Here is a 26,488-nt window from a genome sequence, read left to right as displayed (position 1 = left end):
GCAGAAATCGCGGAAGTAGCAGAAATCGCAGAAATAGCAGTGGCGGAGGGATACACGACCTATGTTCCTTAACTGCGACTCTTAACTGCGACAAATCGCAGTTAAGAATAACAGATACTGAAAAGTAGCATTCACAGAAATCACTGATATCGGAAAATCGCAGTTTAGCCCATCACTAGATGACAGTGAATACCCCTTCTAGCGCTACGACAAAGATCTTTGTCAAATATATTGGACGGAATATTGGATCACATCTTTGATCAAATCTTTGACAAAGAAATTTGAGTATAGACAGCAACAGAAAGTGATCAAGTAAAAAAAAACTATATTTGAAGACCATAGGATCCTGGTATTTATAAACAAATGCCCTTGATTTGTTGTTAAGTCAGGTGAATATCATTGAAGGAGAAACGTGCTGCAAGATGGAAAGACGAAAATAAACTGTTTATTTGTTGTATATCATAACCTCACTTTGAACAGTTTTGTACTGGGCTAAGCAAAGTGCCATTGAATTGATGTTCCATTTAGAGTGAACACTTGTTCATTTGAGCAGCTGCCAGAGAGTTACTTTCAGGCGCCAGAAAACTGGTGTTAATGCACATGTGCAGCTATTTACATTCATAAACTGGTTTGGTTCGAAGTATAGGGAACAATAAAGGTAAATAGGATCTTTTGCTGCTTGGTATTGCAAACATACTGGTGCATCATGTGAGCATGTGAAACACTGTGGCATGGTACGTCCGTCTGAGCAGTTGCCAGAGGACTACTTTGAAGAGAAAGAAAACAGGCTTTACTGTGCACACTCAGCTTCAGTGACATAGGAACCCCGTGCTCGGTGTATGCTTCTCATCGCATTTCTGTCTGGAATTTTGTGGGTACTAGGCATCATGTGACCATGTGCAGTACTGTTGCACGCTGTTCAGAGAGGACATAGGGAGTTAGTGTACTTAGAGCAATTGTTTTATCATATCCTATTCAGATGAGAAATAGAAAATAAGGTAGCAGTTCTTGGCATAATATTCATTTCAAAACTAGACTCTAGAGGAGAAAGTACGCTAATATTTGCCCAACTAGCTGCATGCTCTAACACGCTGCTTTCCAAGTGGGAAGGCTTGATGGTCCTTGGCACAAATCCGCCCGGCGGATTAGTGTCGAGGTCCGGTGTGCTGGCCAGCCTGTGGATGGTTTTTAAGACAGTTTTTCATCTGCCTCAGCGAATGCAGGCTGGTTCCTTCCTTGTATAGAACCTTCTTTCATGATTCTTGAACCAAATGTTAGCTATGATTACGCTGTGTGGAAAATTGTACCAGGCGGCTTCCTCTTTCATTTCTTACCCCCAATCCATATTCACCTACTACGTTTCCTGCACTTCCTGCACTTTGGGATGTCAAACAGTGTGGGTACTGCATTCCACACGAGTTTGTTATTGTCTGCATTCATAAGATCTTCTCGTCTGCTATTCACTAGCTATTCTGCTCCTAAAACGAAACAGTACATCATTAATGCACCTGTAGTTTGCAAGCGAATCCTGACGATACAGTTCACGAAGGTATATACCTCTCAGGGTCCTTAAGAAACCTAAAAAAAGACATAAGGTATATTCTTGTTGTTGCTGCAATTTATTACACTACAGACGATCCCGTTGTGAAAACTATTATATAAATCAAAATAAGCAATTAACATTCGCTTTCGCTTTCACAATCGTGCGAGCTCCACAGTTTTACTTACTGGCCGTTTGGCGCGCTGCTAGTGCAGTAGGCAACAAAATCCAGGCGACTGTTATGTTATCCTGTGGCTCCAGCTTTTGTGTAGAGTGGGCTATGGCAGTATGAAGAAAATCTTTGCTTTGTGGCTTAATACCTTGAAACATCTTTGGATTAAATGTCAGTTGATGTGAAGATAGCATGGTGGATGTTGCGTACAGTGAATAAGCAGCGTCATAAGAGGAGTCAGTAATATTGTGAGACACAGTGACCAGCTCCACATTAATTTTATAATTCGTACTGTTGTAAAAATTACAGTCTGTGTCTCCTATCTGTTAAATATAAAATAATGTTTTTAAGTTAAAAGTGTTTTCCATTTTTACAAATGAATACAACAAATGTTGAAGTGAAACTGGACGACCCACACTGCGGAAAAAATGCTCTCACGGATTCTCTTGGATGGTTTCTACAAATACTATTAGCCTGTTTGGCCTTTACGTGCCTTATTTGTAAGTATGTAAAACTGTGATACAGTAGTTCGCTTTGCTTTTGCGTAGCAGATATTTATTTATTTTACTAATTTTTGTGTGGAGGATACATTCATGCACTTTTTAGAATTTACTTATTTAATTATACGAGGAAGCAGAAATAGAGTAAAGACAAAACTGCCAAATGACATCTTTTAGGACTTAGTTTGGAGTATGTTTTGAGTCGTCACTTTTAATAGCGGTGACTGTTGTCATTACGATTCTGTGATGGCGTATTACATTTACGAATATGAACTGCCTAACTTACTCTGAAATATCGGATGGGTAACAATGAAGATAGAGTACTCGTATAGATGACTTTCTCTCTGTTATATTCAGATGTGGTATGGGGAGATTGTTATATTGTACTGAAGCAGAGACTTGCCTCCCTTACATTACCCGTAAATAATAGTAGATACATCAGATCAAACCTGTGCGCAGTCGCTTCCTATGGAGAATAACAGTAAGAAAGAAAGAACTTCTGTATCATATGGGCATGTTTTTTCAGTATCTAATGAAGACAGTTTGCTGTTCATTTAGGTACTGCTGTCACATTAGATTAGGATTTTATTATACTATTTTCTCATAGTGTGAACGTTTTTTGTCCTGATGGCTCTAGTTTCCTTTCTGCTAAAAAATTAATTCCAAACCTTCAGTCCCTACTGAGCCTAATTTTTTCCCCACTGTGTGACCCTGTAGTTACCTCTTTCAGTCTGTATCTTGCATTAGAACACATGCAAACATTTTCGACTTTCATATTTGTTGTTTTGTTGTTAGTCCAAAGACTGGCTGGATGTAGATCCCCATGCTCGTCTATCCTTTGCAAGTCTCTTTATTCCTGCTGCAACCTATATCAATTTGAACCTTTTTACTCTAAAGCCTTGGTCTCCTAAGGTTTTACACCTACACTTCTGTCTTCTTGCTATTGCCAGTGTGTAATTCATATTCACTCTACTTACACCAGTGCCTCTTATTTTTCTGTTCAAATAACAAAACTCCCAAATTTAGTTCCTAATTTTCTAAACTAGTTTCCTCACCATCACCTTGCTTTACACAACTTCGTGTATGTGGAGCTGATCCATTAGCCCTGGGGCCTACCCATGTGCTGCTGACCTTGTCCACCACCACACAATGTACAGCTGCCAGGCTATGTGACTCATTAACAGGTGGGCAGTCACCATGTCATGCACACACCTCCCCCTCGTGATTGGAGTTGTTAAAAAAAAGTTAAATGTTGCAGCAGTGCTGGTATCTGATTCTTCCCTGACGGCATTTACCAGGAGTGCAACCTTGTACAGAAGTAAAAGGTGGATGATAAACAGTTCAAAGAGAGCAGAACCTTTTCAAGACACTATCCACACTGTCGAACTGGTCTTGAGAGTCCTTTACCATCTGTGATACAATTACTATGTCATCATCAAACTTCTAATATTTAATTTCTTCCCCCAGAACATTTGTTCCATTTCCAAATTTCCCCGTGATTTACTTTTGGGCTTTTTCAGTGTACAGGTTGAATAATATTGGGCAACAAAGATAAACTGAAGCCTTTTATACGACTTCACTAACTCAAAAATAAACTGCCACTTTTCTGTATAATCTAGGCTTTGTGATATGCTATAGATCAGTATTTAACCATAATTAGTATTTTACATTCATATTTGTTGGTTTATCTAGCATTGAACAAAATTGTCAGCTTTGTTTTCCTCTAAAGGTAACTCAAATCACACACAAGTCAGAAAATAAACTGTGGATTGCACAAGGAATAAATATATCACGTGGGACAAAAAGGAGACAGTATCTATTATCTAGGAAGAGCTCTGATGTTAGAATTGTAATGCATTACAAACAATACAGCAAAATATTGAAGCAAGTAATTCAGAAATCAAAGCAGCTTTATTATGAGAAAAAGTTAATTACATCAGGCAACAAAATAAAAACTGAACGGGATATAGTATATACATGGAAGAAGCCTGGAGATACTGGAAGATGTCAAATAGATTATATAATAGTAAGACAGAGATTTAGGAACCAGGTTTTAAATTGTAAGACATTTCCAGGGGCAGATGTGGACTCGGACCACAATCTATTGGTTATGAACTGTAGATTACAACTGAAGAAACTGCAGAAAGGTGGGAATTTAAGGAGATGGGACCTGGATAAATTGAAAGAACCAGAGGTTGTAGAGAGTTTCAGAGAGAACATTAGGGAACGATTGACAAGAATGGGGGAAAGAAATACAGTAGAAGAAGAATGGGTAGCTTTGAGAGATGAAATAGTGAAGGTAACAGAGGATCAAGTAGGTAAAGTGACGAGGGCTAGTAGAAATCTTTGGGTAACAGAAGAGATATTGAATTTAATTGATGAAAGGAGAAAATACAAAAATGCAGCAGGCAAAATGGAATACAAACGTCTCAAAACTGAGATCGACAGGAAGTGCAAAATGGCTAAGCAGGGATGGCTAGAGGACAAAGGTAAGGATTTAGAGGCTTATCTCACTAGGGGTAAGATAGATACTGCGTACAAGAAAATTTGAGATACCTTTGGAGAAAAGAGAAGCTATTGTACAAATATCAAGAGCTCAGATGGAAACCCAGTTCTAAGCAAAGAAGGGAAAGCAGAAAGGTGGAAGGGGTATATAGAGGGTCTATACCTGGGCAATGTACTTGAGGACAATATTATGGAAATGGAAGAAGATGTAGATGAAGATGAAATGGGAGATACGACACTGCGTGAAGAGTGTGACAGAGCACTGAAAGACCTGAGTCGAAACAAGGCCCCAGGAGTAGACAACATTCCATTAGAACTACTGACGGCCCTGGGAGAGCCAGTCCTGACAAAACTCTACCATCTGGTGAGGAAGATGTATGAGACAGGCGAAATACCCTCAGACTTCAAGAAGAATATAATAATTCCAATCCCAAAGAAAGCAGATGCTGACACGTGAAAATTACTGAACTATCAGTTAAATAAGCCATGGCTGCAAAATACCAACACGAATTCTTTACAGACGAATGGAAAAACTGGTAGAAGCCAACCTCAGGGAAGATCAGTTTGGTTTCCGTAGATATGTTGGAACACGAGAGGCAATACTGACCCTACGACTTATGTTAGAAGCTACATTAAGGAAAGGCAAACCTAAGTTTCTAGCATTTGTAGACTTAGAGAAAGCTTTTGACAATGTTGACTGGAATATTCTCTTTCATATTCTGAAGGTGGCAGGCGTAAAATACAGGGAGCAAAAGGCTATATACAATTTGTACAGAAACCAGATGACAGTTATAAGAGTCGAGGGGCTTGAAATGGAAGCAGTGTTCGGGAAGAGAGTGAGACAGGATTGTAGCCTCTCCCCGATGTTATTCAACCTGTATATTGAGCTAGCAGTAAAGGAAACAAAAGAAAAATTCAGAGTAGGAATTAAAATCCATTGAGAAGAAATAAAAGCTTTGATGTTCGCCAATGACATTGTAATTCTGTCAGAGTGTCTTGAAAGGAGGGTATAAGATGAACGTCAACAAAAGCAAAACGAGGATAATGGAATGTAGTCGAATTAAATCAGGTGATGCTGAGGGTATTAGATTAGGAAATGAGACGCTTAAAGTAGTAATGGGTTTTGCTATTTGGGGAGCAAAATAACTGATGAGGGTCAAAGTAGAGAGGATATAAAATGTAGACTGGCAATGGCAAGGAAAGCATTTCTGAAGAAGAGAAATTTGTTAACATCAGGTACAGATTTAAGTGTCAGAAAGTATTTGTGTGGACTGTAGTGAAACATGAACAATAAATAGTTTAGACAAAAAGATAATAGAAGCTTTCGAAATGTGGTGCTACAGAAGAATGCTGAAGATTAGATGGGTAGATCACATAACTAATGAAGAGGTATTGAATAGAGTTGGGGAGAAGAGAAATTTGTGGCACAACTTGACTAGAGGAAGGGATCAGGTGGTAGGACATACTCTGAGACATCAAGGGATCACCAATTGGAGGGCAGCTCGGAGGGTAAAAATCGTAGAGGGAGACCAAGAGATGAATACACTAAACAGATTCAGAAGGATGTAGGTTGCAGTAGGTACTGGGAGATGAAGCTTGCACGGGATAGAGTAGTGTGGAGAACTGCATCCAACCAGTCTCTGGACTGAAGACCACAACATCATGGGATATAGTTAAGACAGAGAGGTGGGGCCAAAAAGGAATAGATAGCTCTAAAAATAAATGAGACTTCAGTAACAAGTGCATGTAGTGTTGCAAACCTCTTAAACAAGGATGTCTTTTATGCTACTGACAGCTTGGGCTTATCAGGTTTGGTGGACAGTGCAATGGAGTATCTGAGACCAGACTTTAAAAATAACTTTAGTAAACTGGGAATGGCACTCACATCTCCCAAAGAAGTTGCATCCACCATAAAATCTTTAAAATATAATTATTTGAGTGGGTATGATAAGAAATCAACTAAGTTAATCAAAGAGTGCTCGTGCGAGTTGAGTTTTATCTTAAGTCATTTGTGTAGTCAATCTCGTATCCACAGGACTTTTCCAGACTGGATAAAATATGCTGAAGTTAAGCCTCTTTGCAAGAAGGTGGATAAAGAGATACTATCAAACTATCAACCAATTTCACTTTCGCCGGCTTTCTCAAAAATGTTTGAAGATGTTCTGTTCAAGCAGTCTCCTTAGGCATCTGACTGCAAGTAATATATTGTCCAAGTCACAGTTTTGATTTCTTAAGGGTTCTGATATAGAGAAAGCTATTTACGCTTACAGTGAGATTGTACTTAATTCATTAGGTAATAAATTAGAGGCTACTGGCATTTTCTGTGACCTGTCAAATGCCTTTGACGGTGTGAACCGCAGCATTCTCTCAAGTAACTTAGAATATTATGGTGTCACTGGCAATGCTGCGGAATGGTTTGAGTCTTACCTAATAGGAAACAAAGGCTGTCGTTCCGAAATACCTATGCAGTAAGCAGTCAGCCTTCATCCAACTGCGAATTAATTACATGTGGTGTTCCATCTTGGGTCCATTGCTTAATGACCTCTCATCTGTTACAGTGCCAGATGCTAAATTTATTTTGTTTGCTGATGATACAAACATTGCAATAAGTAGCAAGTCAAGTACAGATATAGAAATAGCTGGCAATAAAATTTTCACTTACATTAATAAATTGTTTAAAATTAATTCACTGTCATTAAACGTTGAGAAGACCCACTATGTGCAATTCAGAATCTGTAAGAGACTTCCTTCCAGCATGTGTATTACATATGAGGACATGCAGATCGAAGAGGTTAACAGTGTTAAGTTTTGGGGATTACAACTCGATATTAAATTCAGTTGTGAAGGGCATACCACAGAATTGGGTAAGCGCCTAAACAAGTCTGTATTTGCAGTGGGAATGATGTCAGATGTAGGAGATACAAATATAAAAAAAAAAACTTGCATACTTTGTTTACTTTCATTCTGTCATGTACTACAGTCATATGGGATCATATTCTGGGACAACTCATCAAACCGAGCAAAAGTTTTGAGGGTGCAAAAGTGTGTGATAAGAATCATTTGTGGAGTAAATTCAACACCACCATGTAGAAACCTGTTCAAGGAACTTTGCATTCTAACCACTGCTTCTCATTATATTTATTCCTTAATGAAATTTGTTGCAAGTAATACATCTCTATTTTCAACCAATAGTTCACTACATAGTATCAGTACTAGGAATAAGGGCAATCTACATAAAGACTTACCTTGGTCCAAAAAATGGGTCCAATATTCAGGAACACACATTTTCAATAAATTGCCACCAACCATTGAAAAATTGATTTCAGATAAAGCACGGTTTAAACAGAGTTTGAAAGACTTTTTGATAGGCAACTCCTTCTACCCTATAAATGAATATCTTAACAGACTGTTAAGCCAGCTTAAGTAAAAATGTCTGTTGATTTCACTTTTGACAGCACTTGGTCACAACAGTGAAGATTGGTAATTTTGTGTATGATAAATTTATTAATAGAGCATAACATTGTTTCATTCTGACAGCAAATTAATTCTATAAATATTAGCTGTTCCAGTTTACCGCATTGTTGTATACACCTGTTTTGACAATCTCCTGACAAATGATGAGGGTAGTAAGTATTATATTCAAATGTTTTATGTTGTACTTTCTGACATGTTCCATGCCCATGAGAATCATCTAATTTTTTTGGGTCTATGGAATGAAAACTGAATCTAATCTAACCTGTCCTGTCCTGTCCTATACCTTGGGCTATGCTACAGATCAGTCTGCCACCAGAAAAATTACAATTGTTTTGCAGTGTCCATTCTTCTTTTTGCATGTGTATAATGTCACATGCCATATCATCAGTACTTTGCAGAAGTCAACATTTGGTATTGGTAGGTTCAGTTGATCTTGCTGCAACCGTGTCTCTCTTTGTTCTCAACTACAGCTCCCTTTTATGTCTCTTATAACTGCAGTCTTGTTGTTGCACAAGTTGTAGATAATCTTTTGCTCTCTGTGTTATGTCCTGGTACCTTAAGAATTTCAGTGCTTGTATTGCACTGAACACTATAAGAGCATCCTATAAATGTATTGGTATTGAGTCGTAGGGTCTGTATTGTCTTGCATAGTCATACATTTCTCCAGAGACCAAATTGAGCTTCCTGTGGTTACCTTCGATCAATTTTCCCGTGTGTGTTTGAATAATTTTTGTCAGCATTTTACAGTCATTAGTTGTTGAACTGATGGTTCAGTGATATTCACACCTGTCAGCAACTGCTTTCTTTGAAATTGGCATTATTTCATTCTTCTTGGAGTCTGGCTATATATCATCTGTCTCACATGTCAGGTGGGATAGTTTGTCATAGCTGGCTCTCCCAAAGAAGTCAGTAAATGTCATCTACTCGTAGGGATTTGTTTCAACTTAGGTCTGTCAGTACTAGGTCAAATTATGCTCACAGTATCCTATTTATCGTCTTCAATTTCTAAGATATGGTCTTAAAGTTTCTTTGCTTTCTACAGCCCTTCCTGTTTTTGCTTTGCCAAATGAGCTCTTAATATTCATACAGGTGCTTCTGTTTTCTCCAAAGGTCTCTCTAATTTTGCTGTAGGTGGCTTTTATTATTCCTGCACTCGTGTATGCTTCTACAGCTTAGAATTTCTCCTCCAGTCATTCCTTCTTAGCAATTTCACACTTTCTGTCAATCTGTATTCCCTTTGCCTGCTTATCCTTAATTTTGAACCTTTCCACTATTTCTTAATCTTGAGTTTGCAACCAGTAAATTATAGACAGAGTTGATATCTGCCATTGGAGACTGTTTTGCAGCTTAAAATCTGTTTTCAGAATCTATTGCACCATTATATAATCTATCTCGAACAATCCCATGTCCCCAAGTTTTATCCTCATATGCAACCTTCTTTCATGTTAGCAGCGGTTAATTAGTACCCTGGTTAAAATTCTTCAAACCAGCATCTGCTTTCACACAATTTCTCCCTGTTGTTGTCGTTCTACTATTTTACCTTCTGTCTGTATTCTTTATATTGAATTCCAGTTCCATTCCACCACCACAATTAAATTTTTTACTCCCTTACTGGCAGAATAATTTCTTTTATTTCAGTGATACATTCTTTCAATCTCTTCATCTGCACATCATGTGGGCATATAAAGTTGTGCTACAACTGCTTGGTGGATGTTTGTGTTGTATCTGTCTTGGCTATCATAATGAGTTTATTATGCTGTTCATTCCTGTTTCCTTATTCATTATTAGAACTACTCCTGTATTATTCCTGTTTGATTGTGTGTTGTTAATCCTCTACTGACCTCTTCCTGAGACTGTATTTCATTGATTCCCATTATATCTAACTACACCCTGCAAGTTTCTGTTTTTAAATTTTCTAAGATCCTAACCTATGTCCTACACAAAGGTATATAACATTCCATATTCTGATCTGTAGAATGCCATACATTTTCTCTGATCTCCACTCTCCTATTGCGTCGTCCTTCACCTTTATGCCCACTCATCCTCACAACGAATGGGTTGCACTCATCTTACAGAGTCTGAGTGATCTACACTATCTGCCAAACATCCCAAAAGGTATCACTTTTTCCTTCCTGAGAAAGGAAATAACAGTTTTTGAAATGAGTTATGTACAACCTGGTGCATAGTGTCAGAAGCTGTATGTATGGTATTTCTTTAGGAAATTGCAGCAGATTGAATTTTGATGTAAGGAATTTGATTTATTCTCAACATTCAAACATTTAATGTATTGTGGATGAACAGGCAAAAAGTATTATTTATTGCTTCATTACCCAATTGGAGGTAAGTCACTGGAAATTAAATACCTAAGAAAAATATGTTTTCAAGAATGTTAAGAGTGGAACAACCACATAAAACCAGTTGTAGAAGTGACAGATGCCAGTGTAAGATTCACTGGAAGTGTGCTAATGGAATGTAATTTACTTGCAAAGGAGCTGCCATAGGAAACCATTATTTGACTAAGTCTTGAATATTCCTACATAGTCTCTTGCTCTTATCTGGTAAGGTTCATAGAAATGACCCAAAGAAAAGCAGATCATTCAATCGTATGTTCATTTAGTAAGAAGTGTTTCGCGTATATAGTCAACTCGGGTGACGGACACTAGAGACAATGTGCCCTGTAGAGCAAATTGTAAGAGGATATGTTTGAAGAAGCATAAACAACATATTTCTTTGCATATGCAACTTGTAAAGTGACCATAAAGGTAAAACTGCAGCTCAAATGATTGATGTCCCTGCACGCTATCCACAAATGGAACCGGAAAGATAGTAAATGATTGTGACACATGAAGTACCCTCAGTCACAAACGATATGGTATTTGCAAAATAGTGTAGATCTGTTGGATTAATAATTATTTCCGTTGTGTGATCTATCTGCCTCGTTCACCAAACGTGTAGCTGCAGATGTCAGTAAATTATTTCTTACTGTTGTCTGCTTTAGAGGCATTATTGTGGAACTAGTATGTCAGGATAGTCACAAAGTTTTAATTAGCACCTCAAAAAATGATTGCGTAATTAACATTTCATGTGTGTGTAGGTACATGTTCTTATACACACTGAAACTTTAGTGCTACATTGTGGTCATACTTAAAACTTTGACTGTTGTGCGAGTGCGCACTCGTGTGCGTGTGTGAGCGCGTGCGTGCGCGCATCTACCTTGACCTCGGTGAAAGAAACAAATGTAAAAAAAGGAATAAAACTAAAAAGAAAAATCCAGTGCTGTTTGATTACAGAGCAATGGAATAGTTCATCATGTCACATGACTGGGATATCCATGGAACTTGCCCTGGCCTATGGCATAACAGTTGCATGCAGCATGGGAAAGATGTGTAATATCTGTCAGATATTGTGGTCATGTCTTGGGAGTATGGTGCAAGTGACAGTTCATCACTGAGATCAAGAATGCTCGGAACTTTTCATTTACCACTATCGAAATACCAAGAATATGTCAATTTGAGAAAAACTACTGCCATTAGACATACCATCCACAGCCTACATGTTGTAGACAGGGGTCATCGTCAGTCATTGCAGATTGTAGCTGTTTGTAGACAGTTCACAATTTAGTAAATCACTCTTTTGTTCAATGCTGTTAAACAGTTGTTGGTGAGTTGTCTTACTATCCAGAACCACTTCCTCCCTATGGGCTACAGAAGGAACCACCTATCATCGTGGAAACTTTATTTCATGGGTGAAATCCCAGGTTACGCATTTTTACTGAGTTGGACTTATTCACTCACCCCAAAGTATACTTTTATCACCAACTGGAAGCAGGTGTTTTCACAATCAGTTGTACTTATTCCTCAATATTCAGTGCCAGACATCAAGCAACTGAAGTCTACTTGTATGCAGAATCTTAACTCATTATTTTATCTCTGAAATACCTACTGGGGAGTATACTGTAATGGGCAGTTTGTGTTATAACGCTACTGGGTGAAGGGAGCAGTCTTAGGGTTTTCCAGGAGGGCTTGGCTCTCACCTGGGATGCATTGGATTTATGTGATGGCGAGGGAGAAATGAGGTAACTCCTGAATATAGCGGTTTTGTTTGGGGTCATGTAGATTCCAGAGGAAGATTGAATGTAGCAGGTGAGGGACACAGGCTGTAGAGAGGCATGAGTGTTAACATAACAGCTCTGTACTATTCTCTTAGGTTTGTTCAATGATATATGGGAGAGCCCTTGTGTAGGGCAAGGGCTATAGTCAGCCTGTGTTATCCTGCATCAGAGCAGCAGGCATAATGAACAGCCTATGGTGTATATGCTCAGCTGGAAGAAGGCTGCTTACTCGATGAATGCAGACACTTCAGTTGCTGATGCAGCAGTGGGTGGTACACTGAACATGGCTGCGCTTCTGGTGTGCGGCAGTCACCGATGTCTTGTTGGGAGGCAGAAGATGAAGATACTGCCCAGAGTCAACCCCGGGACCATTGGCTAGAGTGGTGGCTGGTGGGCTCCGGTAGCACGGAGTCAGTTGGTCACGTGTTTGTTCCTTGACTGTGAGAAAGCAGCATATTGCTCAACAGGGGGTCTGGCAGTGGCAGAATATTGGCCATGTCACAAGTATGCTATTCTCTGGCACAGAATAGCTCAGATGTACTAATTATGACTGTGTCAGTAGAATGTTTTTGATCTCGCAGCGATAACTGACACACGGCAGGTGTCATAACATAGCCCTGCCATGCCGAAGATGTGTTCACCTGACCGAAGGGTTTAAATTCAGCTGTCTGGAGCTGACCACATGGAAAACACATCTGACTGCGTTCCTCCTTGTTTATGAACCCTCGTAGCATGGAAGCTTCCCAAAAGGGGTGGTCAGTGTCCTGGGTAGACATTGACTCGCAGTAGTATGTTGGTGTGGAAGCAGTTACTTGGCGGAGGGTGCTCTTATCAGCATAGGTTGTTGGCTTGTGACAGTCAGTGCTCAGATTTTGGTGTCTTGTCTGCAGCACTGGGTACTGCCTTTCGTTTGTGCCATTACATTTCCTTCCTCCCAGGAAAAACCCAGCCAACTGAATTGCCAGTTGTGAATTGGCTGAAATAGAAGCACTGATATATCACAGTTGCTTTTACCCTGTGCATTCTCCATCTTGACATGCTCTTGAATAATCTTTGCACTTTGGTGTCTTCACCCCTCCCCTCGTTTCTCTACACTCATTCCACTGTCTAACAGACACAGGATCTCTAGGTCCTTGTTTGCACTATTTTTTCTTCCACCTTTTCTTTTTGTACCAGTTGTAGCTGTGTCATTTCACCTCATGGGTAGGGAATGGGGATCAAGGATACATCCTGTCAGAATAAACTCACTAGTCTTGCTGATTAATATTTCCATGTTAATGCAGCTAACTTTTGTCCCCAAATTCATTAGTATTAATGACCCAGAGCCTCTCCATAAACGCATCACATGCTAAAATTCACATCTCACACATTCTCGTAGTGCATACATCACACACCTCTTATATATATATATACTTCTTGCCCAGCAGGAACTCATTTGTGTTAATCTCTATACACACACTATCCTGTTGCCTTATCACTATGACATAACAAATGAGGAAAACTATTTACAAAAGAACGTAGCCTATCGTAGCATTGCTAAGGTCGCAGTCTCAGACATGTTGACTGGTAAGAAAATCACTATACTATGACTCAATGAATCCATTACATCTTCATGATTAAGAATCCCGAACAAAAACTTCATCTTCATAAGAGTTAAATAATACAAATAATACTTCATCATCCCCCACAATACAATGTAATAATTACCCTAGCACATCATCATAATACTATCACCTCATAAGAAATCACCAATTCATCAAAAACGTAAATACGTAGCTCACAGTGTCACAGCTGCTTTTCAGCTACCCTCCTGTGCCCTTTGTACACCTCTGATACTTCATAATCCTTCTTAATGTTGACTCCTCATCCCATTATGTCAAATCTCTAGTGTGAAAAGATAATGTAGGCAGATTTTCTGCTATCGTGCTCACTGTATCTCAGGGACCTTGGGTGATTCAGTTGATGACATCACAACCACTCAAATCCATGTGGTACCTCCGCATATTGCTGTGTTAGATCAGTTTCTTATGACGTAAAGGCAGGAAATCCTAGTCATCCGAGACTGTTGCCTCTTGGACCCTTGCCTCTTAAAATCAGAAGAAGATCTAAACAAATTGAGAAACAATTTAAATAAGATATCTGTATGGTGCGAAAATTGACAATTGACCTTAAATAATGATAAGTTGGAGGTCATCCAGATGAGTGCTAAAAGGAATCCATTAAACTTCGGTTACATGATTTACACTTTACCACAACTATTTACGTCTATCTTAAATCTGAGAGATAACTGATATTCACTAACTATTCCTCGGTGGTCTTCAGACTACCAGATTATCCTATATCAAAGTACACACTTTACCAAATATGCGGAATATCGCATAACAAGATACCACTGTTTTCTACAGAATTGGACACACTACATCGCTACTATTCACATTGCTACAATAAGCATTCTACATAATGAAAGTATCATTTAAAACATTCTTTAATGTATTCTCTATAACCACATACTTAAACTATAACCAGAACTCAGTCTCATAAAATTCCTATTTACAAGAAAAACTTTAAAACTGTTCTGGCCTGGCTAAGCTTTTGGGGAACCCCCAGTTTGCCATGCATGAGCCAAGCACATTCTTCGCACTGGCTGGCATAATGCCCGTTTCTATGGCATACACGCACTCCACATCATACAGTTTGGTGCATGAAGCAGTGTGTCATAGTAAACTGCACTGGCTGCATGTAACAGGAGTTAACGGTTCAGCCCCCAAGCCTTTACCAAATACTGGGTGGTTATAATTAAATTTTCCCTATTCAACACATTATAAAATGAAAACTAAGTAGTGTATGAGTACCAAACTTGGTAGCATTAATATCAAGGACATGGGGAAGAGAAATAATGCAGACTCAATTAAATTGAAACACTTCTAATGTGCTGCTACAGTACATCATACCATTACATACTGGTTCAACTACAAAAGAGGCTCAATATGGCACCCATCAGTGTTGAGAAGGGTCTTGAAAGTGCAGGATTGCATTTTGTACAGCTGAACGAAGCATGTCTGTAGGTATGCTGGCTACTTCGCTTGATATGCTGCGCTTCAGATCAACACTTGTGTGAATGTTTCCAGGTAAACCTTATCCTTCAGCTAGCACCACAACCAGCAGTCACAGGGAGGCGATTTTAGGTGATCATGCTGGCCAAGCATTTGAAAACAGTTGGATCGTAATTCAATCATTTCCAAATGTGTTTTGGAGAAGCAGGTGAACTTCGCGATGTGCGGTGGGGCCCTATCTTGCATGAAAATTGTTGAGATCAATGTGCCTCTGTAGGGTGGGTATAACATGATGGCAAAGCACATCGCAGTAACCTAGCCAGCCACACCGCACGTCATTTGTCCTTGAATGCCAGCCTGTTCAAAAAAGAATGGGCCTATGATGAACGTAGCCATGAAGCCACACCATACGGTGACATGTTCCCGTACAGAGGAACTTCAAGCACAGAGTTCACCTCACCCGCCAAAGAAAAATGAGCTTTGTCTGTCCATAGGGTAGTCCGAGGCCAGCCCTTGTCAACTTCAATCCTTACAAGAAAGTGGAGAGCGAAGTCAACACGTCGTTGTACATCATATGGTGCAAGCTGCTGTATGAATGGGATCTTGTACAGATGCAATTTGAGAATGGTTCAAAGCACCTTCCATACAGTTGACCATGTGATGTTCAACTGTCATGACACAGCACGTGCACTGCCTGACGATCGGGAATTGCATGCAGCGTTGTTTTCCATAGCAACAGTGATTTCATCAACCACCTGTGTTGCAACTGGTCACCTGCCTCTTCCCGAAGCTACACCCAGTTCTCCAGTTGATTCAAACTACTTCATCACACTCCGCACAGAAGGTGGAGAAAGAGGACCCGGCAATATTCTCGAATTGCAGCTGCAACATTACTGTTGTTTTGATAATAGAGCTTCACCAATAATGCCTTGTTCCTTTTGTCCAAGCTTTGTCTATGGCACTGGGCACTGGTTTTGATTTGTGCATTTATAATATAGAACTGTTCTCATAATAGTGTATAATCATTCTCAACCCATCTAGATTGTGGACGTATCACCTACAGCTTGGTCACACAGTCTAGATTTGTTAGGTTCTATACATTCAGTGAAATCTGGCTTGCAACAGGATCTTTCTACAAAGGCCTGTAAAGGTCTTCCTTGAACAGATGGTGCCAACAACTCCTAATTTATTATAGATTTAAAATAAGTAGAGTACCAGAATATCCTAGTTATTCAGCCTGCTTCCATAACACAGACATCCACTTACATAGAAATTGTTTAAATAAAGTTGACCAACTATGTAATATTTTGGCACTGTTTGATAAGTGGTCTCTTTTTACCTAGGACTCTCACACTGCTATCCTATCACCATAATTACTACTGTGGCATATCCGTTTGTCCTGCAGCATAATTTGATTTCCGACACAGCATTATCGTTAATGCAGCAGCAGGTTTATCCATTTTCGGATCTACTCAGTTCAGCCTGATCTACACAGATTGCTCCAGAGGGGAAGGAAAAAATAATAGTACCTTTGAATACCACATTATACTGAATGAAAGTAGCATTTATACAGCAGAATTGATATCTCTGCTACAAGCACTCATCAGTATAATAATTCATTGCATCTGAGAAGCTCTTTATGCAGTGACGTTTTCAGTAGTGTCCATATCATCCTAATACATGACATCCAATCGTTCTTAAGTGACCTGTACAGAATAAGCATCACCCAATGACTTCCTTTGGATACAAAATCACATTGGCGCTCTGGAAATTATGGGATGCATGGGCTAGCCAGGGCAGTCTTTAAGGCAAAGCCTTTGATGTTACCAATTCCTGAAACCAATTTAAGGATGTATCTAAGATGCTTTATTCTGTGTAAATGGGAGGAAAAGTGACAAATTATTAAAGAACTAAAAAACAATAAAGTTCTGTGAAAACAAAGCTGTTGTAGAAAAATGTGGGAGACTGAACAAATACCAGAAGATAGGGAATATTGGTTATTCTACCATTAGACTAAAGTGGGACAAGCAAGTGTAAACAGTTACCAACAGATATCTCTCCGCCCCAGTGACACACAAAATCCTGTCGGAAGTTTTGGAAAATATATTAGAAAATCCAATGGAGGAACAGTTAGGAGAATACCATGAGAGTTTAGGAGAGGAAGATCATGTGTCGAGCAAGTATTAAATCTAGTAATCAGGCACAAGAAACTTCGAGCCCAAAATCTTTATGCATCCTTTGTTGACTTTTAAAAAGACTATGATTTAGTCAGTAGAGATACATATACAATGTCCTAGAAGTATTTGGAGCTGACAGTAAAACATTGGCAATCGTTAACCAAATAATAGAACTTCCAAATTTAAAATTTTAGGTGAAATATCAAAACCTTTTGAGATGAAAACAGGTGGAAAAATATAATAAATACAATGAGAAAGTGAAGGATTACTTTTTATTGCCACTTAAAAAGAATGGATGACGAGACTGACAAAAAATCATCATCATCATCTTTGACAAAAATCCGAAACCAGAATTTCATTACTTGTAGAATTTAAGAAATATCTACCGGAGTTGGGAATAACAGACAGAAGAGAGGGTGTCTTGGACAGAAGAAAGAAGAGAGCAACAGAGCAAGAAAGTAGTAGTATTGGGTATCTAGAAAAGAGAATGTCATAAATCGTCTGTTTCACATGGTCGCAAGTTGACCAAATTTGAATAAGCACAAAATTTGAGTCATGTCATTGCACTTCTTGAGGAGGGTCCATTGCCCTATTTCACATTCACACTGGATTCATGCAGTTCATACATGAATATATCTTCTGACAGGAAGATCAGCCCAAGTGTCAGTGTGGAGCAGATACAGTGGTTTGATACCTTGTTGAATACCCAGACTTACTGTGTAGTATAAGTTACTTATGGCACAACACTTATCACAGAGCCAGCTGTGGGCACCACTACACTACTGTTGAAACCAAAGTGTTAAATTACTACAAAAAGCAGATACTATTACTCATTTCCTTATCAGAAAATTGAGTTTAGTGATAGATATGGTTGGATATGGGTCTGTATTCATGTGGTTGGGTCTCCATTTCAGATTTTTGTCATCAGTCTTCGGTTCTTGGTTTTTTCTTTATTATACCCTATTTCCTTACAGTATTCAGTCTTAAGGGGCATCCTTTCCATTTGTGATATGTGACTCAGCTGTCAGAATACCTTAATTTTTCAGCTCATGATGACAAAAAATTGACAAATGATTAAATAGCTCAAAGTTTAATCATAGGAGTAATGCCTCTCCCTCTAAACTCTTTCATGGAACTTACCACAATATGGAAGACCATGAGGAAGATTTCAGGCTGAGGTTGAAAAATTTCCATGAATAGTAAACAATAAATATTGTCCTAATGTAATGTGAGTGGACCATGTGTAATTAAAGGACCATCATAATTGCCAAAATCTCTCATGGCATTTCAGCAAGTAATAAGCCTGGACACTCGTGCTTGTGTTCTCACCATGTTTGCTGGTGACAGAAATGTAGAATAAGAAAGCATGAGCAGAAAAATGTGAAGACCATAACTCAGTCTGATATATCATCCTCGTAAATAATTGACTAAAATAATATACAGAAGAAGTGAACAGAAAATTGAAGAGGTTGTAGGTTCCCCCCCCCCCCCCCCCCCCCCCCAGCTGTGGGATAAACCAGCCTCCCTCTTGATTGTCAGTTGGTCCCAGTTTGTGAGTCTTAACCAAAACACGACACCTTATTGCATGTAATGATTTTTGACAAAAGTTTTGTGTTGATATGTTCTTTCATATTTGCACCTGGCAAGTCACCAAACACATTAAATAACTTAAAAGGTGCTCTGGCCTAACTGACATTTCAGCACGAATGATGGTTGGTCAAATAATTCAACAGTGTGATGCTTTGAAGGCACCTAGCAGGAGAAGCCATCACTACCACCACAATGATCACAGAAAAATAATTGCAGTTACTTGTAGTTTTTTGTTTTCACATGTTCAACTCTGCTAAGAGTAGGTGAACTGCTATCACACCAACATTTCTCCAGTTCCCATTGAAATTTTCGTGATGATAATTTCAATATGTTAACTAGCTGGACAGATGATGACAGTGCCAGTATGGGAATGATAAACTTCTTGCTGCATCACATACTGGAAAGTCAGGTTCAGATGTAACATATCGAGTAAATGGCAACTTCATATTGAGGCCATTTCTGTGTTTATTATTTTGGAGGTGATAATTTATTTGCAAAGTTCTTTCCAGTTCAGACACAGTATCACTTTTCTTTGTTTTGGTTTCAAAGAGTGACAGCTGGTAGAATTTTTCTGTTGCCTGGCAAGCTAAGTTTCCTTGTTGTATCTCCTGAAAGCTGAATATTAATGTTTGAGGCATGAAATGTTTGAGCTGATGCTGGCCCAGTTATTTCTTATATTATTTTAATTGGAAAGAGAGAGGAAGAAACACCTTCCTACATGTCACTCATGAACTCAAACTAAGCTTTGCGCCATGACTTGTCCAATGACTGTTAGTAAGCAGTAGTGACAGAAATTATGTATTTTCTTGTTAAAATAAGACTAATTGGTATTTAACTAGTTTTAACATTTTAGAGCATAATTTTTGAAAAAAAAGAGGATTTTCTTTTTCAGTGGGTTGGGTTTTCTTGTATTCTTAAAACTATTTTTCTGTTTATACAGTGAAACGGTTTTGTGAGCCACGGTATGAAAGACGCCCATGGCTTATCTGGTTCTATGATACTTCTAAACAAGGAATGGGAGCATTAGTAATACATCTTGCAAATGTGTATTTGGCAAGCACATTCCATGGTGATCCTTGCACATGGTAAGTAAGGGATCAGTATTGCATATATGTTCGGATATTCATATACAGCAATAAGTTGTTATTGGCTTATGTACTTTATTAAATTATAGTGATTTAATAACAGTCCATGAGAAAGTACTTGTCTCCTACTTTCCAAACTTCACACAATCTCGCTTACATACCTTTCAGTACCAAACAACTTAGCCAACTCGTATAAGCAGCTCAGTTTGTTCTGAATGGATCTAATGAAACAGCTCATGGCACAGCGATCGGATAAAGGATTTGTATTTGGCTGTGAATTTCTCATTCATGTACAGTATTATGCTCTGGATCCAGTCTCTTAGCTGCTGTTCATTAACAGTGAGCAACATTGAGGAGAGTTGGTGGTGGGCAGAGATAACAAATTTTAAGGTCTCTGCTGAGAAATGTGTATTTGTAAATTAATTGGATAGATAAAAAATCTACACACCAAGCAGTGGCAGAACACATACACACAAAAGAAGGTTGTAATAAATAAGGCAAGCTTTCAGAGTCAGTGGCTCCTTGAGGCAGAAGGGTTTAAGGGGAAGGAAGAGGGATGAAGGGAAAGGACTGGAGAAGTTTAAGAAAAGGGGTAGATTTCGGGAAAGTCACCCAGTACCACTGGTCGGCAGAGACTTACTGCACGGGATGAGAAGGAAATACAGATTGTTAGGGGCTGCATCAGATGAGCCTTGAAAACCTGAGAGCATAATTGTAATATGCATGACAGATATTACTGCTTAAACATCATGCGTGAGTTAATAAGAGTGAAAGGCTAAGTGCATTGAACGTAACAGAGGTGGGAGGGAGGGGGCAGTGAAAATAGGTGGGTAAGACAGTGGAAGGTGTAGACAACTGTTCTTGCTGTTGGGCATTGACAGAAGTAGGTCAAATAACACAAACTGGACTGGAGTGGATTTATCAATGGTGTGGTGAAAAATATAAACACTGTTTAGAACTGTAATCAGGGGGTAAGTCTTGCTACAGAGAAACAGAGCAAAAATGGAATTCAATATGGTCGTAATTTTGAACAACATAATTTACAAAGATTAAAGATTTTGAAGGAATCTGACAGATTAATAAGACCCTTTTTGAAGGTCGAAAGCATTTTGTCTGCCATATGCTGTTTAATTTATTGGAACAAATTGAACTTTTCCATTAACATTTTATTTCATTTTACTACCCTGATTTAGTCTGTGGTCATTTTCAGATGCAGATTATGTTGATGAGGAGTTCTGTAATATTTAAAATTGACTCATGTTTTATAGGAACAGGAATTTGTTCTTATACAGAACTCCTTTTATATAAATACAATAAAAAGAACTATGAGAACACAATGCTCTCCATGTGAAACTACAGTAATTTTGTTCTGATTTAATTTTTACTTATTTGTGTACACTTTTCATACCACATTGCAGCCACCTATTCAATCCTGGCTAGTGATGCAAAATAAACAATGAAATAAAGTTCAGTTTTTTCCAGTAAATTAAACAGTCTGTGGGAGACTAAGTGGTTTTTTTCGGAAAGAAATTGAGACTGTGGACCTGAATACGAGGTAAATCACACTTGTTTTAAAAGTAAATCAAAGATTATCTGTGGAAACTATTCATGTGTGTGCACTAATTTTTACACAGTTTGATGAAGTAGTTGAAGATTTCTATAGAGTTGATACACACAAACGACAACAAATTTCACTAAAGACAATAGTGAGGGATTTTAATGCAAAAGTAAGACCAGAATTAAAGATTCTTCAGTGGGAAACTTTGGATATCAGACTGTCCAGACAGATTGTGACCTCCTGTCAGCAGCATTAAAAACCACCTTTTGCAGCACAGATCTCTGTGAGACATGCAGGAAATGTGTCAGTGAGGTTCTGGAAGGTACCGACAGGGGTGTGAAGTGTTGCTGACTCCAGTTCCGTGGCCAGCTGCACTAGGTTTTCTCGGTTGATGAGCCATGGCAAGAACAGCCTGATTGAGGTGGTCTCACAGATTCTCGATTGGATGTAAATATTGCGAAAGTGATGGCCAGTGGAGTACAATAAACACATCCTTGTGCTCTTTGAATCACAATGTACATTGTGAGCTGTGTGACAAATTGCATTGTCTTGCTTGTAGATGCCATTGTGCTGAGGAAAAACGGACTGCATGTGGGGGTGGACATGGTCCACAAGGATAGATGCATACTCATGTTGATCCGTTGTGCCTTTCAGGATGACGAGGTCACCCAGGGAATGCCACAGAAATATTCTCTAGACCGTAATGCTCCCTCCTTGTTTGCTTTCAGACATTTCCCACTGCACATGCCAAAGGCCATCTGTCCGTTGGAGCAAAAGCTTGATTCATCTGAAAAGACCACCTGTCACCACTTAGTGGATGTCAGTTGTGGTATTGGCAAGCAAATTCCAGTCTTTGTTGCCGATGAACAGTAGTCAGCATGGGTCATGAACCTGGCGCAGAGGCAGCAATGTTCACCGAATTGTCATTGAGGAGATACTGATGGTAGCCCCCTAGATTCCTCTGCGTGGTCAGTTTCTCAACTGTTGAACATCTGTTGGCCCATACACACCTCTGCGGCTGTCATTCACCCCTGTCATCTGTGGACTGTGGTGCACCGCAGTTGCCCCAGCACTGGTTGTGGATAGTGCCATTTTGTCTTGCATGGTATACTTTAATGACAGTGCCATACAAACAATTTAAAACCTCAGCCATTTCAGAACTGCTTACACTCTTGACCTGGAAGCTTAGACATAAGTTAAATAATTCTGTTTTAGCATTATGATAACAAATGGACTGTTTTCTGCACCCCTCCTGCCCTACAGGCTTTATATACCCTCCACTGCTAGTGCTGCCACATGGCGCCTGTGAGCGGTTATTGCACATTGACGTCAAACACATGTGGTGGTCACATTAATGTCACTGCTCGGTGTATTTTGGTCTGTATATTGGTAATAAGAAAGTATCCAAGGCTGAAGGTTTATAGGGAATGTATTCTGTCTTTTCAACAGTTAAGGAATTGACAATTGGATTCAGACATGGCAACACTTTTCATGAACATGGTACAGATGAAAGGCATTCCTAAACTGTGGTCACAGATGAAAACATGTAAAGTGCACAGTATTGTAGAGGGAAATGTATGTCCTTAAAATAATTTTTTAACTATTGGTACACTATCTCAGTCCTTTGATTCTGCATTATCTTAGGGCTAGTGTAGTTTATGGAAACAGAAAACTGTCTTCTGTTTACTAATTGTTAAAATGAGGACAACTGTAGCAGATTATTCAACAAATGCTATTGATAGATAGTTTGTACATTTGACTTTCAAAGCTTGGTGTAATTGTTGTGCCATATTAGTGATATCAAGAACTTAAATAAAAAGACCATTCTCTGAAAAGTCAGTATTTTTTTTCCTTTTATTCTTCAATACTCTAATATTATTCAGACTAGAAAATGAGTTGCCAGTTTTAGTTAACAGCTTTGTTTTTTATCATCTTCAGTCAATGACTTGTTTGATGCAGCACTGTGATTTTTTAAATCTCTGTAAATTTAATACAACCTACATTTATTTGAACCTGGTGCTGTATTCAAGCCTTTATCATCTCCAGTTTTTACCCTTACCCTTTCTTCCCTTGGTATATTAATTATTCCATAATTTCTTAGCTTGTGTGATACCAACCTATTTCATCTTTTGGGCAAATTGTGCTGTGAAACTCTTATTCCCCCAGCTCAGTTCAGTAAACCTTCATTTGTTACGCAGTCTACCCTTGTACTCTTCAGCATTCTTGCTAAACACATTTTCATTCTCTTTTTGTCTTTCAGGATTACCAGTTATAGTGTCATACAAGTTTCATTTAGTAGTAATGTAACAGATTGTATCTATAGAAGGTGACAGCATTAATCTGAGTTTGTATTTCAGGTACATAATTAATTTTCTCTTGGACTCCTCTGTTGGGCTGCTTATAATTTATATAGGCATTCGGCTGTCACAGTATCTATCAAAAGTAAACAAGTGGGAAGCTATTAACTTTGGTGAATATGGTAAGTTCACTTATCCTTTGTCTAAAGATTAACCTTCTAAGCTCTAATTTCATCATTATAATGATAACATTTTGTTTGCAGGCAAACCCCCATCTGTTAATGCCTGGTTAGCACAGTGTTGCTTGTATGTCCTATTGATGATCATAGTAAAGGCATGTATTACCTTGCTGATCCAGTTTGGCTTCTGGAACAGTGTAAGGGATTTCATACTTTCACCAATAACAAATCCGAAGGTGGAGCTGGCCTTAGTTATATTTATCATTCCCTTTTTTGTAAACGTAAGTATTCTTCAAAATTTTTCTTGTATTTATTACATGAACAAGTGAAATTAATAAAATTGCTTCATGTGACTTAGTATGTATATAAATTTTCATCATTACAGGCATTGATATTCTGGGTCACAGACAATTTTCTTATGAGACATACTCATTTTAAAAGCTACAAGAGTGATAAGGGTCTTCTTGAGAAGGTCAAGATAAGATACAGAAAACTGAAAAGGGCAAAACGAGATGATTCAGAATCTGATGTTCTGCTGTCTGCAGATGAAGAGCTCTTGGGAGCTAATGAATGTCTCCAACAACGTTTACCAAATGCTACAATCACCTAGTGTTGGATTGGAAATTCCTAACAAAAATATGAGACTAATTCTCTGAATTCCACAATCGCATTCTCTTTGGAAGGAGTTGCGAGTATTAGACTGACAAATCATATGGAATATTTTATACCAAATAACTATACTAATAACCAGTTTTGTAAATTGGTGGCTCTTTTAATGAGTTAAACAGTATATTTTTTCAATGTTCCTTTCATTAGAGGATGAGGTCTGCAGTACATTCAACTGTTTTGTAGTAATGACAATATATAGCAATACTGTCCTGCAAGATCTTACGAGATTCATAAAATATGTGCTTTATAATATGTGATATGTTCATTATAGTTTCGCAGGCTCAGAAAATGAATTATGTACATTTTATAGTCTTATTTATTTTCTTATTTATTACCATTAATTGATATTTTACATAGGCCTGTTTGAGAAGGCCTAATGTGTAGAGTCTCAGAGTATGTGAGTCATTTTTCTCTGTTTCGTCTGTGTACAATTTACAAACAAAATACAATATGTTTTTTATATATTGTCTTTGGAAATGCATTTCAGATCATGCTCAGTTTGTGTAATTATCTACAGAAGTTCCTCCTGTATTCCTTTGTAGCTTTATTGGAGTGTTGAAATTGTGTAAGTTTACAATTTTGCAAGTGTATACTCTCATCAGAATTGTTTACTACTGTCACAGCTGCCTCTATGATTTCTAAAAATGTCTAGATAAAAATAATTTTTGTGGGCCGTCCATTCTATTTTCAAGATCAACATTTGTTGTTGGATAAATTTTATCAAGCCTGAGTAATACTGTAATTCTAGTATGGATAAATTTGACTGATTCTGTGCTATATTATAGCCGTCCATGTATCAATGCATTGAGGCAGGTTTTACTCTCTACCACGTTTGTGTGCGCAAATGTGACATATATTGTAGAGAGTAGTCTGCTCAATGAATTTACTAACTGCAGGTGTCATTCATTTCATTTATGATTTCGTTATGATATTTAAAATGACATAAATGAAAGTAGCTGTGGAGCAATAAGAGTACATGGAAATTTTGCTGTAGAGTAAATTTATAAATTTTGTGTTTGATGAGAAAGTTATTTTGTTCTGATGAGAATACTGTTGAAACTGTGATTCAAGAAGAATCATTTTAATAAATTACATATTACATGGAAATAAATGAGGCAGTGCCAATACAGATATTTGTGAAGTAATTTCTCCATGAAAAAATTTCCCAAAATTTCTTTTATTATTGACTTACCATTAATTTTAATTGACAGACCTCCTTGAGCATAAGTCATCTATATTTCTGTCTGAATTAAATAAGCAAATATTTATGGACCATGTAACATAATATTCTAGTGCCATGTTAATTCTTTTCGGTTCACAGAAAAGAAATAGATACTGTCTATGATTTTTGTAGTTGCCGTGGTTTATTGCATGACGGAAATATTTTGAGAAAATTGCAAGGAATGTAGCATGAAAATTAATGTTAACTCCTGGTTTTGAATGGTTCTTTGATATTGCAGGTCACAAACCAGTCATATGCTTTTTCAGCAAATAAAACACAAGGAGACTGAAATGGTGCACTGCTATTAGGCACATCATCTGCTGCTAAAGATAGCCGTATCATGACCTCCTTCACAT

The 26,488-nt window shown here is 38.2% G+C and overlaps 1 protein-coding gene across 1 annotated transcript; it reads left to right on the top strand.

The window, feature by feature from the left end:
• The first annotated feature begins 1,823 nt into the window (after window positions 1-1,823).
• LOC126262379 (store-operated calcium entry regulator STIMATE-like) lies at window positions 1,824-25,372 on the top strand. Its single transcript, XM_049958975.1, has 5 exons — window positions 1,824-2,212; window positions 20,063-20,207; window positions 24,123-24,244; window positions 24,326-24,522; window positions 24,627-25,372. Exons 1-5 carry the CDS (start codon window positions 2,089-2,091, stop codon window positions 24,849-24,851), a joined length of 813 nt encoding a protein of 270 aa, XP_049814932.1. The 5' UTR covers window positions 1,824-2,088; the 3' UTR covers window positions 24,852-25,372.
• Window positions 25,373-26,488: the final 1,116 nt, after the last annotated feature.

The sequence above is a fragment of the Schistocerca nitens genome, chromosome 6, assembly GCF_023898315.1.
Source record: "Schistocerca nitens isolate TAMUIC-IGC-003100 chromosome 6, iqSchNite1.1, whole genome shotgun sequence".
Taxonomy (NCBI): Eukaryota; Metazoa; Arthropoda; class Insecta; order Orthoptera; family Acrididae; genus Schistocerca; species Schistocerca nitens.
This window is presented reverse-complemented; position numbering and strand designations above follow the sequence as displayed.